This window comes from Halichoeres trimaculatus, unplaced genomic scaffold (genome assembly GCF_033239565.1).
Source record: "Halichoeres trimaculatus isolate MK-OKI-2021-1 unplaced genomic scaffold, fHalTri1.1 fHalTri1_scaffold_12, whole genome shotgun sequence".
NCBI classification, from domain to species: Eukaryota; Metazoa; Chordata; class Actinopteri; order Labriformes; family Labridae; genus Halichoeres; species Halichoeres trimaculatus.
Window position 1 is genome coordinate 6,414,148 of NW_027437190.1, and position 14,291 is coordinate 6,428,438.

Genomic DNA, 14,291 nt, shown 5'->3' on the forward strand with positions numbered 1-14,291 from the left:
CATGGAAAGGATGGAGCGTCCGAGATGAACGCAATCAAAAAAAAATGTTTTGTCTGTTTTTTGGATCAAAAACAGGAAGAGAGACATAAAAAAGAGAGTCCTCTCTTCTTAGGTAGTTTTAGTGTTTACATAGTCAGAAAAAAACAACATTATTTGGGTCTTGAAAAATTGTTCAAGATGCTCTGAAAATGGCTGGCAGCCAATGAGTTAATCACGTTAATTTTTATAACTCATTAATTTGCGGTGTAATTAATTAATCTAATTAATGCGTTAAAGTGATAGCCATTGCGAATATTAATTTTTCTTCTACTTTTTCATATTTCTAAAAATTTCTAATTTTCACATTCTTAATATTATATTTCTATTTTTCTTGTTATTACCCCATTTTAGCACTTTGTGAGCTGCTGTGGCAAGAAAATTTCCCCCATGGGGGGGTCAATAAAGAATATTCTATTCCATTCTATTCCATTCTATTCTATTCTATTCTATTCTATTCCAGTCTTAACTCTAGGAGAAGTCTGATCAGAGAAGATCTTAATGGAACAACCAAATAAAGAAAGGGACCAGACAATGAATCCTTCAAGTCCCAGCATGCCTCATCGTGGTAACAACAAGGTGTGTAAATCTGGATCTTTGCCACTCACTGGAGAAGACTTCAGGGGAGAAGTTGAGTACTGACATCGAGGAGAAGTTTTGAAAAGCAAAAGTCATTTGAGGGGAGGACTCGGCAGAATTTGGACTTTGCATGGACTTGAATAGATTCCCAAATAAGAGACTTTGGTCTGAGCAGAGCAGGGCTTCACCAAGCCAACGTGGAGCCCCGAGCAGAATGTGTTCCGAGCAAAGTCTCTGACTGAGAGCCGAAAAAACAAATTCACAGTTTCATGCAAGATTCTTGATTTTGATGAAATTTTTGTGATCCCACATTTCAGTGTGAGCAGTTGTCAAGGAAGAAATACTCTGAGAGTGAATTCTACAAAACTCAAGCTAATGAGCATGGCCTTTAATAACCTTACGGTTTTGAAATCAAAGGACAAGCACACAATAGGAAAACATGAAACTGAATTGTGGTCTTACCCTTGCTCCCCCGACAAATGCAGGTGACTTTGTTGCCTCGGCATAGCTGTCATAGACGTTGGGATACCGAATACGTTCATACACTCTTTCTCTTCCGAAGACAGGCTCACGTCGGGCGTTCAGCAGAGCATGTTCACTGTGAGAGACAAACACATGAAAAGAGATCAGAGCATAGAAAAGCTAGAGGACAATTAAACTGTATATAAGAAGTTGGAGGTCCATAGCAGAAATCTTTTTCTGACCATACTGGTTTTAAATCAACTCAATTTGCTCTAAATAAAGTGTCTAGGAAAGGTCTAAGGTAGATTCTTGACATTTTTTGAGCTGCAGAACTAATTCTTAAATTGATGAAAAGCATTTCCTCTGAAGTTAGAAATTCTAACTAATTGCTCCCAGCTACCAGGTAAACATACTTTCAGTGTCCATTAGAGAGCACAACACTGCACAACTGTGTGTGCACACAGAACCCACACAGGACTGAAAGAGAAGAAGAGAGACTTCAGGAGTGTCTGAATAAAAATCTAACAACTGTCATCTAAACACAAGGAGTACTTTGGTAGTTCTGCTGAGAGCAATCAACAAGTGGTTTCATCTCCGAAATTGAGAAGCATCAGCCGGAAACATTAAATAAGTTCTACTGAAGAGGTGTAACAGTAAAAGTAAAAGTAAGCACAAGTATTAGTCCACTACAGTCACTGAGCAGCTGAGGAGGGGAAGAATTTGAGAAGAAGCAGTGTTTTCTCAAACTGGTACCACACCAGAGCACAGGTGGTCTTTTGGTCTAGGACACGATCCTTAAGGTTTGCCCCCACACAGAGGCAGCCCGGGTTCGAATCCAGCCTGTGGCCTCTTTTGCACATGTCATTCCCCACTCTTATCCTGTTTCCTGCTCTATCTACTGTCCTCTCCTATCCCCTTAAAGGCCTAAAAGCCCCAAAATACATAAAAGAAAAAAACTGGGACCACTGTTCTCCACTGGGCACATACAATGAAACATATATTAGACGGGGGCATTGCACTTTTTTCAGGCCTCATACTCTGTGTTCCTTTAAACATGAATTTCAGCTCAAAAAATGACAAATTTTTCACGCTGCTGATTTAAAAAATCCTTATTACAGGCCCTGTCTGAAACATTTCTTTAAAGCCCCCTGTTCCGCGAACCCCCTTCCCTCTGATTGGCCAACCTTCTGGAAGCCTGTTGGGGCAGACCTTGGTGATTGAAGCTTGAAGGAAAAAAAAAATCATATGATGGCCTCATCATTTAAGCAAGTCTCATGAAGATCCCGTGTATAATGTAGCAATTTGATCAGTTTATGGACAGATTCAGGGATTTCTACAACATATGAATATGTAAAGGGTTTAGAGGTGTAGAGGTTTGTGCCCACAATCTCTGCCAGAAATCTGGGTGTCATGATTAAGGACCATCTGACCTTTAAGGTTCATGTGGCCTTGATTGCTCGGTCTTGTGGATCTGCCCTCTATAACATCAGGAGGATCAGACCCTACTTGACACAACAGGCCACACAGCTTCTGGTGCAGGCCCTTGTGATTCCACGTATCGACTCCTGCAGCTCTATTCTGGCAGGCCTCCCTGTGTGTACATTCAAACCTCGTCCAGCCCAAGACAGCACATGTCACCCCGCTGTTAATCTCTCTTCACTGGCTTCCAGTGGCAGCTCCGATCAAATTCAATGCTCTTCTTCTGTCTTACAAAACATTGACAAGAACGGCTACTGTCTACCTGAGGTTCCCTCATCCAGGTCTACACTCCTTCTGACCCATTACGCTCTGTTTGTGAAAGACGCCTGGTGCTCCCAGCCCAGCGCGGCTCCAAATCTCTAGCCAGACTCTTCTCCTCTGTTGTTCCCAAATGGTGAATGAATTACCTAACTCTATACGATCCGCAGAGTCTTTTTCTGCTTTAAGAGATGTCTGAAGACTCATCTGTTCAGGGAACACTTTGGCCTCAATCTGAGCCTTCTTCTCTTTGTCCTGAGAGGTAGAATTAGTCAGAAGGTCTCAGACCCAGCTCTTAGTGAATTTTCAGCACTAATTACTGAATTTTGTTAAAGGCTGAATTATATTGTTGCAGCAATTAATTGTTGTTAGCTGGCTAAATTATCCTAGAATAATAAAAAAATAATAATCTTCTTGCACTTGATGGTAGCACCTGCAGCCAAATAACTTGTAGCAGTTTGCCACACTAACTAGGGCTTCCCTTCTTTCTAAATTCTTGCTTGTGTTGTACGTCACTTTGAACAAAAGAGTCTGCCAAATGAAACTGTAGAACCGTGGGTCTAAAGATCTGCACCTTTACTACAGACAGAACACATGAAAACACATTACCACTCATTTCTGTGCCGCCATGTCAGCACTCGATCGTACACATTTGCTCTTGCGCGTTCTTGAACGTGTTTTTAACTCAGAATAACTCCCACGTTAAAAAACTTTGCTGAATGTCAGAATCTTGTCTGATGGTGTTGAGCAGAAATTTCCTCCTCTGAACAGATGATGGATGAGGCCTGAAGCCGTTTCATTAAAAACATCTGCACAATGTCATTCACTCAAGAACATAAACCCTCATAACAACCATATTTCTGCTGTAGAGTGAATATTGGGCGGCTGATGATTAAAATGAAGGGACAGAGATGTGCAGCATTATGTTCTGTCCTAAAGTGGCTTACCTCTCTGCTAATCTGTTCCTTCACACTGAGCTGGATTTGGCCATGCTAACTTTTTAATTAAACAGATCGCTGCTCTTTTTTTCCTCCTCTGAAATTAAACTTTCAGAAAAAAATCTGGCAAAAAAAAAAAAAAACACAAGCTTCAGCCTCTGTTTCTCTTTTTATTGAGTAAAGCTCCAGAGCTGAGGCTTGTCGGTTTGAAGAGCTACTGAGAGGACAGACAGGCAGAAAACAAAGACAAATGAAGAAAAAGGTTCACATAGAAGTGTCTCACCGCAGAGCTCTCATCTCTCTGGGGTCAAAGGTCATGGGAGCATCTGATGCATCGCTGTCATCTGCTCCTTTGCCTCTCTTCCTCTCCCTCTTCTCCTCTCTGCGGTACATCTTCATCATTTGTTTCTCCTGCTCGGACTGGATGGTCACCTGGCAGCCGTAGGTGGGCTTTGTCACCTCACCGCTGACTTTACGGGTCATGTCTGCAGCACAAACAAAAGGAAATAAAGAACAAGATGTTATAAAGTTTTCATGGTACACAGTTTGTTCAAAAAAAAAAAAAAAAACCTGGATACCTGAAAGGTACACATTTAATATTGTGAATGAAGGGACCTCAGGGTATTGACCTCAAATTACAATTCATGATATAAAACCAGTTTGAAGTGACACATGAAGAAAATGAGATTTCTTCACTCTTTTTTTCTTTTTCTCATAAAAAAACTCTCATGATCCTTCCTTTGAGAGACCAAGAGAAAGACACTGTGTTACTTCCTATTTTAATTATTTTCATCATTCAAATTGAGAAATTAAAAAAAAATCTCTTTGTTCTGGAAAAAAAACAGGGATGGGAATCAAAAACCGGTCTCTGTTGAGAATCGATGTGTAATGTTTCAATCCATAGATATCGTTAGCCTTTGTGCTTAATGATTCCCTTATCCATTCTACACACTGAGCCACAGCGGCTGGACCATACATCGACTAGCCTCCTGCAGCTATCTTAGCTTAGCAGTTAGATAATGTTTCCCAAGAAAACTATGATTCAGGATTTTCTGCTTGAAGTTCTACTGAAGAACTGAACTCACAAAGAAATGAACAATACAAGAGATTCCTATTCAAGACATTTAACATTGTATAAATCTCCTTATTTACCAAAAATGATGAAAACAAAACAGTGCTAGCTCGATGTACATTGGAAATTGCATTGATACGCTAGTGGTTAGCATACAAGGCAAGGCAAAGCAAGGCAAGTTTATTTATATAGCACATTTCAGTATGGCAATTCAAAGTGCTTTACAGGCAAAACAAATAAAAAAAAACAAAATTCAATTTAAAAGGAGATTAATTAAAAAGATACAATAAAACAAAACAAAACAAAACAAAACAAAATCAATATAAACTTTAAACAGATTTTAAAAACATAAAACATCCATATAATGTCTGCTTCAGGATTTAATATTAACTTTCATCATGGAGACATATCCAAATGTCAAAATATTAACATGCAAATGAAATAAGAGTTACGTGCAAACTCATGGCTGGCTTCATAACTTCAGCAAGGTTCCGAACAACTTAAATTATTGCTATAACCACTTCAAGACTCTAGAGGGCCTACTTGAGTCAATAACATACAACAAAGCAGTACATCAACGTCACATGATGTGCAATTTTTTTTTGCTTTTGTACATTTATGCCCAGAGATATCCAGATCCAGTGACAAATTACATTTTTATTCTCTTATAACTTCAATTTAATGTTGTTGACCCAGAAAATCTTTAAAGCTACTTTGTCCAGAGAAAATTCAAGAGAGGAATTGAAAAAGGAATCAATAAAGAATCAGATCGATAAGTAGAATTGATAAGGGTATCTGATATCAATAAATTCTTATCAAAGCCCATCCCTAGAACAGAAGAAGAAAAAGCTGCATCACTTCTTCAGCTGTGGTTCTCAGTTAAAAAAACAGATCACAGCCATAACCCTGCTCACCACAGCTGCAGGTGCATGTGGCTCTGAAAGGGTTAATGTTCCCCTTTGCAGCCTCCCTGTTTGAGGCACAACAGCTCAATAAAAGGCAGAATTGCTCTTGAAAACAGATGAGATCTGATGATTGCACCACGGCTGGGCCTGATTGACTGAATGATTTCTTCTTTATCTCATCTAGCGGCTCTACCTGCTACACGGCCTCCCCCTCGTTCCAGCAGCTCCCCTCTTCCTGTCACTCTCCCCCCTTCCTCCCTCCCATTACCTCTCCAACTCCCAGCCCCGTTAACTCTGTCACCCTCTATGCACCAATTCCTCTGTCTAAACCGTTCCCCATCCTTTACTCTCCTTCTCTCTCTGGGAGCTATTGCACCTTGTTATGTGTCTGCAGCAGTGATTGCCTCCAAATCTTCAGGATTCTCATTTCCACAAGCGATCATGGTGCTATAATCACGGCCAAGAGCTATGCCAAGATAGATTTTTGTTGGTTGGCGAGACAGTTTTGTGGTGTTTTTACAAATTAAGAATCCACGCCCTTAAATTTCATTTAATGGGATTTCAAGAAAAGGAACTTTAAGTGTTAACAATTTATCAGTAACTGTAAAACCATCATATTGATTTTTTTTTTTTATATTATCAATCAAAAATGAAATGTTTAAAAAAAAAATAAAACTAAAAATGCACATGGCATCTCCAAGCTGTTAGTGTGAGCTGTAGAAAATACATGAAAATCTACTGTGAGCAGGAATCTTGAGACCTGAATCATGCCACCAGGACGAGCACAGAAGTGTGACATCTTTCAGGTTGAATAAAAACACCTGTGGCTGAAGAGCAAGACTCATTTCTAATATTTTTTTTTCCAGTTGATTTCAGTTTAAACCGAAGAGGAAAAGTTCTGTAATTGATGTAAGCTTTTTCAGCAACAAGGTCTTTCCTTTTATACATATTTTTTATATTTCATTTATTTGAAAACAAAATATCTTCCAGTCCCATGTAGAAATTTATTACCTAAACTGAATCCTAGGAGGCAAATCTCAGACTTAAATATTATTGTTATTGATTTTTCTAAAGCTTTTGATCTGGTAGACCATTATTTACTATTTGATAAACTTTCTGCTATTGAACTGGATCAAAACGCTCTTTTTTGGTTCAATGTCTATCTTCACAGTCGTGGTCAATTTGTTTTTTTTTTCAGGGTCATCAGTCTGACTTTTTAATTATTGAAAAGGGTGTCCCGCAAGGCTCCACTTTAGGTCCACTTCTTTTTTCTATTTTTATCAATGATTTGCCCAATATCTGCTCTAACTGTCATATCCACTTATATGCTGACGATACTGTCATTTACAATTCTAACTCTGACTTATCTCAAATACAGAACTCTTTACAGCTTGATTTTGATACAGTTCAAGACTGGTTCAGTATGAACAGACTTGTACTGAAAAAAAAGAAGTCCTGCAGCATGATTTTTAGTACACGTCACCTCGAATCTCATCCAGTGGACTTTCACATTTATTTCTCTGATGGATCTCCTGTTGATAAAGTTATATCATTGAAATACCTTGGACTTTGGATCTATCCAGAACTCACTTTCAAACATCACATAGATTACATTGTAAAAAAAAGCATATGGTTGTCTGGCTTCACTTTATCGTTCTATTAACTGTTTTACACTGAATGTCAGAAAAAGGTTAACATCACAACTCATATTACCAATTGTTGACTATGCTGGTATTGTTTATCAAAACACCTCAGACTCCCATCTGAAATCTTTGAATGTACTATTAAACTCTATGTGTAGATTTGTTTTGAGATGTCCTTTTAGAACACATCACTGTTTTATGTTTGATTCACTGAACTGGTTACAACCCAAATCAAGACGGCAATATCATTGGCTCCACTTCCTTTTTAAATGTGTTCATTTCCATTGCCCTCCATATTTAAAAGAACTCATGATTCCATACAACTCTCCATACACCCTTAGGCATATGAACCACCCTTTTTCTTTGTTTCCAGAATTTTAAAAGAAGTTGGAAAAAGATCATTTCAGTTCAAAGCCCCATCAGATTGGAATAATCTCCCTCTTTCCTTGCGTTCTATTGCTTCTTTTTATTGTTTCAGAAAGACTCTACAGGTCCATCTCAAAACTGCTCATGTTTCTGATTTATTTTCTTCAAATTTTTAATTTATTTTATTATTATTATTATTATTTTCTTTTATGTTCATGTTTTTGCTCTTTTATAATGTTTTGTCTATTCTGCATTTTAGGCGTATGTTGGTTGGGGTTGCGTATGGGAGTAGGGTGAGCAAGATGTCTGTATTTGTTGTATGTTCTGCTGTTGTATGTTCATATGTGAATGTGTTGCAGTGTTGCAGTGTGACTTGAGTTTTTTGTTTATGTTTGTTCAAGGACCCCCTTGAAAATGAGATGCTGCATCTCAAGGGGCTATCCTTTAATCAATTCAAATTCAAATTCAAATATGGCATCTGAATGTCCGATATTGGCTGGTCATGTGATCTCTGGGTTGTGTTTTGGTTTTAAATATTCTGTAGATATTAAAGCTTCACAAAAGTTCCAGTGATATTAACATATTTTTTTTTATCTCCACATTAAATGCTCCATAACCCTCACGGTGATTCTGTTTTCTCTCTGTGTGTTTTAATAATCCCAATATGCAGCTCCTAACCACATTTGCGCTGAATAATATTGTTCAATCTAATATTTTATAAATCACCCAGTGTACTTCAGGTTGTCAGAAAGATTGCCTCACTACCAAAACTGTTTGGAAAGAGGATGATGTAGATGTCAGGCTGTCAGAAACAGCTTACTCTGAAGTTGAGCGACAGAGAAAAAGCCTCGGTTCTGATCACAGCCTGGGGAAATTGTCTAAAACACTCGTCAAAGAAACGCTCACGCCGTCTTCCTGATAAATTCATGATGGAGCTATCTTTTAAGTTACATCAAGTGTGGAGGAAAACATTTTCTGCACAGAGACCTCCACACATACTGTACCAGACTTAAATGAAAAAGAAATAAGCTTAATGACCCAGTGAGAGCCATTTGCACACACAAACACAAACACTCCACAGGAGGCTCTTTCTACCAGGTCAGAGCCGTCAGCATCCTACAGCGCTTCACCTCCACTTCCTGTCCTCGCTGATTAAGAGAAAAGAAAGGTCTGACTCTGACAATGGCTTTCCCTTCTCCAGAGATGCAGTAAACAGACACAAGTGCTGTTAAAAGTTAAATGACTAAAGTTAAATAACAATAAAGTTGTTTCAAAAAGTTTAAAAACACATCTAGCAGTTATAAAATACAACAAGTGCTCTTTCTCTTACGTCAGCGCTTTTGTTTTGTAATGGAGTCATTGGAGTTATCCAGGAGTTACACCAGGCAGGCTTGAAAGTTATTTTTTGTGTGCAAATTTGGTTTGTTCAATTACATATCAGCAGGTTTTGTTTTTGCTGGAAAAACAGTCTCTACGGAGAGCAAAAGCAGGAAGGACATGATCCACCATAATGACATCTCCATTTCCATCAGTGGTGATTTAAGGACCAATCATTTCCCTCTATAAAGAGATATCAAGCAGCTAACAATCTGTTAGAGATCAAAAATTTACACTGAGACACAAACCCGCTTGATGCTGAGTCACTGAAGACAATCAGCCTTTAGATTTCCTGTCGTCCTGGAATGTATCAGAAATGATGGATCCACCTACACACACCAAGCAAACGTGAAATTTGGTTTTCTTCTTCTCTTAAGGACAGATCTGTTATTTCAGTTAACCTCAAACCTTAAAAAGCTTTGAACTTAAATGTTAAAAGACAATCAAAAGAAAAGGAGTTTCTTCTTTAGCTAAATATAACTCAAAGAAGCAAGAGTGAAGTCTCTGTTCAACTTTCTGTTTACAGTGAAACTGAGACTCCAGATTAACCAGCACTACTCTTCACTTCACTGTTGATGTGAACACCCAGCTTCTCAGGCTGTTAGTGACTTTTTACAATGCAGGCCACAAAAAGGCCTCGCTCATGTTGTCTCTAAACAGCTTGAGAAAGACTGTTCCACAAAGAGGACCCCTAAACTGGTTCATATCTAGAGGCTCGAGTGCCTCTAGAACTGTGTGTTTTGTTTTTGTGTTTCTGTGCTTTGTTGTTGTTTGTGTTCTGTAAAAGCACTTTGTAAACTTTTGTTTTTTAAAAGGTGCTATATAGATAAAGTTATTATTATTATTATTATTATTATTATTATTATTATTATTATTATTATTATTATTATTATTATTATTACTATTAGTCATATCATGTCGGAGGGGAGGGCCTCAAACACCATGGACTGCCCACCTCCTAACAGGCCTCCAGAGGGCGGGCCATTCAAAGGGAAGGGGGTTTGTGGGGCTGGGAGCCTTAAAGGGACAGCAGCAAAAATAAAGAATTTCAGAAATAGGATGAAGTAACAAGTTTTCTAAAACATCACTCTGGAAAAACTAAAATCTTATCAAGTTTTTTTGTCTTTTTTTTTCAGTCAAAAATACCTTTTAAGACTCATTCCAGAAAAATGTTCTATTTCAAGTTACTTTAAGACAAAAATGAGGTCTGAATCACTTGTAACAAGTGAAAAAAATCTTCCAATGGAACAAGAGAAAAGTTACTTTTATTAAGAAATTATTTTAGTTTCAATCAAGTTTTCTAGCAATTTTTTTTCTTATTCCATGTTTTCTTTTTTACGCGTTACAGGCCTTGGACCTCATTTTTGTCTTTTAATAACCTGAAACAAGATATTTTTCTGGACTGACAACATGAATGCAATCTATATCAAGTATAACGAGACAGTTTTTACTTAAATAAGACAAAAACATAAGATTTCAGTTTTTCTGCAGTGCAGTAAAAGAAAATTAATAAAATTTGATAAATCCCAATTCAGACAAAGCTACCAGGGGGGCACCAGAGAGGCAGTCTGAAGCATTAAAAAAAAAAAAAATACCCCTCTTTAAAATGAACAACCTGCTGCTTTGTTTACAGCTGACAAGGGAAGGCAGATTTAGATGTGTTGTGGTAAATGTCCTTTTGATTGTTCTTCTTCTTTGAATACAAACGCTTTTCAAAAACTTTTCAGATCTGTGGACGTGTAGTCTTTCAAACTGTCCCGTCCTTACGCCACGGCATCTATCAGTCATTGAAATGAGGAGAGGAGCCTCTGAGAGAATCCGTTCCTCGATAAACACGCAAGTGCCAAGCTGCAAACTGCAATTTAAAAAGCTAATCAGCAAGAGACAGGCATCCCCACTAAATCCCACTCTTCCTGATGGCATGCAAATAGTGGAAAATTTAATCAGCCTTTTTTAACCCTCAGTCGTCAAGGCAACACTAATCTCAAAGCTGTCTGGCAAGTGAAATTTTTTAACGATGATCAGAAGTTTTCCACAATGGGAAAAACATCAGTTGATGTTTGAAGCAGAGTAAGAGAGTAAACCACCGCTTCAGCCTCATTTCTTTAGTTTAAAATAAAACATACATCATTTTCATTTATGACTTATCCATTTCTCACTTTTATGGTTTGAAGTTGAGCCAAAAAACTTTGCTGAAACTGTTATTTGACCAAGAGCAAAGATCAGTCTTCTCTACCAGACCTGTAATCCTGCCAGGTCAGAGGATTTTTGCAGTGAACAAGATCAAGAATTTTCAGTTCCTGCCCATTTACTGAAATCTGGCAGCCTGAAATGCTGAAAAGTTTTTTTTATTTTCCTATCATCCAGTGAAGCCGCAGGTGAGCACTGGTCCTGAATTTTGTACAGAGGCTTTCAGAGCCATCTTATCCATCAATGTAAGTCTGTTCAATTTCGTTCAACAGGATTTCCAAGTGTGTTCTTCAATATTTTCTCACATCCAAAAAACACTTCTCGTAGAATCACTAGAGCAAGAAAATTCTCTTAAATCTGATGATCCACTTTAAGGACACTGTAAAACTTTTAAAGGTATTTTATATGGAGCTGTCAAAATCGGCAAGTTGATCATTTTTATGAAATTATTACTGATTTATATTATTAATGATTCATGAAGTTTCCTTCCTATACCACAAAGTTTGGATGCAATTAATGTATGCATGTTACAGACCTGCAGTCAATGCCTGGAAACATCCTTTTTGCATCGTTTCTACAAGTGAAGACTATTCAGTGACAGTTGGTGCAGACTATGCCGATGCTCTTACATTTTAAGGCTGATGCTAAATTCTGTAGAACAGACTGCCATGCTGAAATCCCATCCTGTTAACCGTAACTGTCTGATGCTAACCTGCCTTCCTGGGGCCAACCGCTAAATGTTGCGAGCTTTTGTGGACAGTTCAGCAGGCAAACCTCTTTGAGTAGAGAAAGTTGTCTTACAAACAGGTTAACTTTTAAAGCCGTCAAATGACTCTCTAAGACCAAAGTTATGGGTGTTTACTTTCTGCTAACTGAGCTCACAGCTGATGCAGGTAGCTCTATCTCTGCTCAGCAGTTGTCCCTGGCCTCACTGTTACAAACCGTCCAGCATGGCCTAGGCTCAATCATCCTCTGTGGCATTCTTTTCTCTGTGAAATAATCTTTGACTGATGGAGAATTTAGGGACCAATGGAGTCTGTTTGTTGTGCAGTGGGTCTGTTGTTGTGATGCATGAGGTCCATCATTTAGTCTTTAGCTGCTGAAAAATCAGGGGGTGTTCAGTTAATGTTTACTGGTTTAAAGCTGGAAACTACAGTGAGTTGATATTACTATGTAAAACTACACTCTGGTCATGATGCACATCAGTTATTGCTCATTCATTATTTGAGTAGCACCTAAACAGTGTTTGTCATTGTTTTGTATTGTTGTATAATAAACATACATTGGCACAAATTGAGGACATTTGTCCATCTCAAAATTGGTAAGAGAATCAAAAACACTAAAGTTATCCTTTTGAGGTACATCTGAAACAGGGATTCATTGTGAATTAACTGCTAACAATTACGTCTGACAACCTTATTTTTTATCTTAATGTTCTTAAATATTGTCTTCACCCCTGTAGTTGAATTGGTCAAGCCAATTAAATGACAACTTTCTAATTGTTCTGAATACAAGCCCATGTTTATCCCAAGAATTTATCTTTGAAAAAATGGGGTGGTTTTTATTTTCAGGGACCAGGCTTTAAAGGGCTTTGCCACCTTTTCTGTCCAGTCTCTGCCTCTCTCTTCACTCTCTTCACTCCACAAAACCTCCCTACAGTGACAAGTAACATACAAAATGGCAGAAAGTAAAGGGGGCTGTGAGTGCCTATTTTCTTTTCTTTTTTTCTTTTTCTTGCATTTTTGTATGAGGTTGCATGTAATTTGTTTCCCACCATTACACTGTTACAAAAAACAGTTTACCTTACTTAATCATAAATTTTACCTCCACCAAGGAGGTTGTGTTTTTGGGAGAGTTTGTCTGTCTGCTTGTTTGTTTGTCTGCAAACAACTTAACTCAAAATGTAACAAACAAATCTTGATGAAATTTTCAAGAAATGTTCAAATTGGGATAAGGAAGAAGTGATTCAATTTTAGAGGTGATCTGGATCACCGTCTGGATCCAGGATTTTTTCAAATATTCTTTATCACTGTGAGATAGGGCCGTTTCAGATTGCTTTGCAAAACAATGCGAGACAAGGTTAGGGTTGGGTACCGAATTAGGTTTTTTTTATAGGCACCGACCGAATTCTGTCAAAAGTACCAGGTATAGATTCATGTAAAACCAAAAGGTACCATGTTTGGTACCTAAATGCTTCCTTGTGAATGTGAGAGAGTGGAAGAGCAGGAGATTTTCTATGCTGGAAATGAACACAGCATTGCTTAGTTATATACTAAGGAATAAATACTATAAACTGGGAGTTTTTTAGATTTCTTAATTTAAAAAACTATATTTTTTAACCACATAAACATAAAAAAGAACTGAAAATCGGTACCGTTGAGTACTGGTATCTGTTGACAAGTACCGGGCATCAGTACTGTATCGTTCCAGATGTGAAAGGTACCCATCCCTAGACAAGGTCACCATAATTTCTGACAGATGTAAAAGTACGATCCAGATCCTGGCAATATTCTGGATACTAAGATCTGGAATATGAAATATGTCCTGAATCATCATAATTTCCAACACTGTCAGGAAACAAATTAACATACAAACCTGCAACTAACACCAAATTGCAGCAGACAGTCCGCTGAAAGGGAGTATAACATTAAAGTAGGACTAAAGTGTTGGTGACAATCACAATATGCTTGGTGGAGGTCTGCGCTCTCTGAGTGCTTTTCTAGTTTCTGCATTGTTATGTGAGCTGCACTATTATATGGCACTTTTCTTTTTACAAACAGCACCCTGCCTTGCTTAATATTGTTTTTTAGTTTGTTTGTTTTTATCAATGTTTTATTAGAATTTTAAAATAAAATGCTCTTTGTGATATAACAAGAACCTGTCATCAAAAAGCCTTTTTTCAAAAATCTGTTCTGGAAAAAGGGAGTTGTCTTAAATTATCATATAAGCACTCTGACAACTACATGTCCGTGTGCATCCTTAGAAA

At 37.8% G+C, this 14,291-nt stretch overlaps 1 protein-coding gene across 1 annotated transcript in view; it reads right to left on the bottom strand.

Moving 5' to 3' along the window:
* ascc3 (activating signal cointegrator 1 complex subunit 3) overlaps positions 1-14,291 on the bottom strand; it is a 211,888-nt gene that overhangs the window by 169,265 nt on the left and 28,332 nt on the right. The window contains exons 6-7 of the mRNA XM_074683393.1: positions 4,036-4,237; positions 1,078-1,213 (exon numbers count right to left, since the gene is read on the bottom strand). Coding sequence (XP_074539494.1) covers positions 1,078-1,213; positions 4,036-4,237 — 338 coding nt within the window. The remainder of the gene's footprint in view (positions 1-1,077; positions 1,214-4,035; positions 4,238-14,291) is intronic.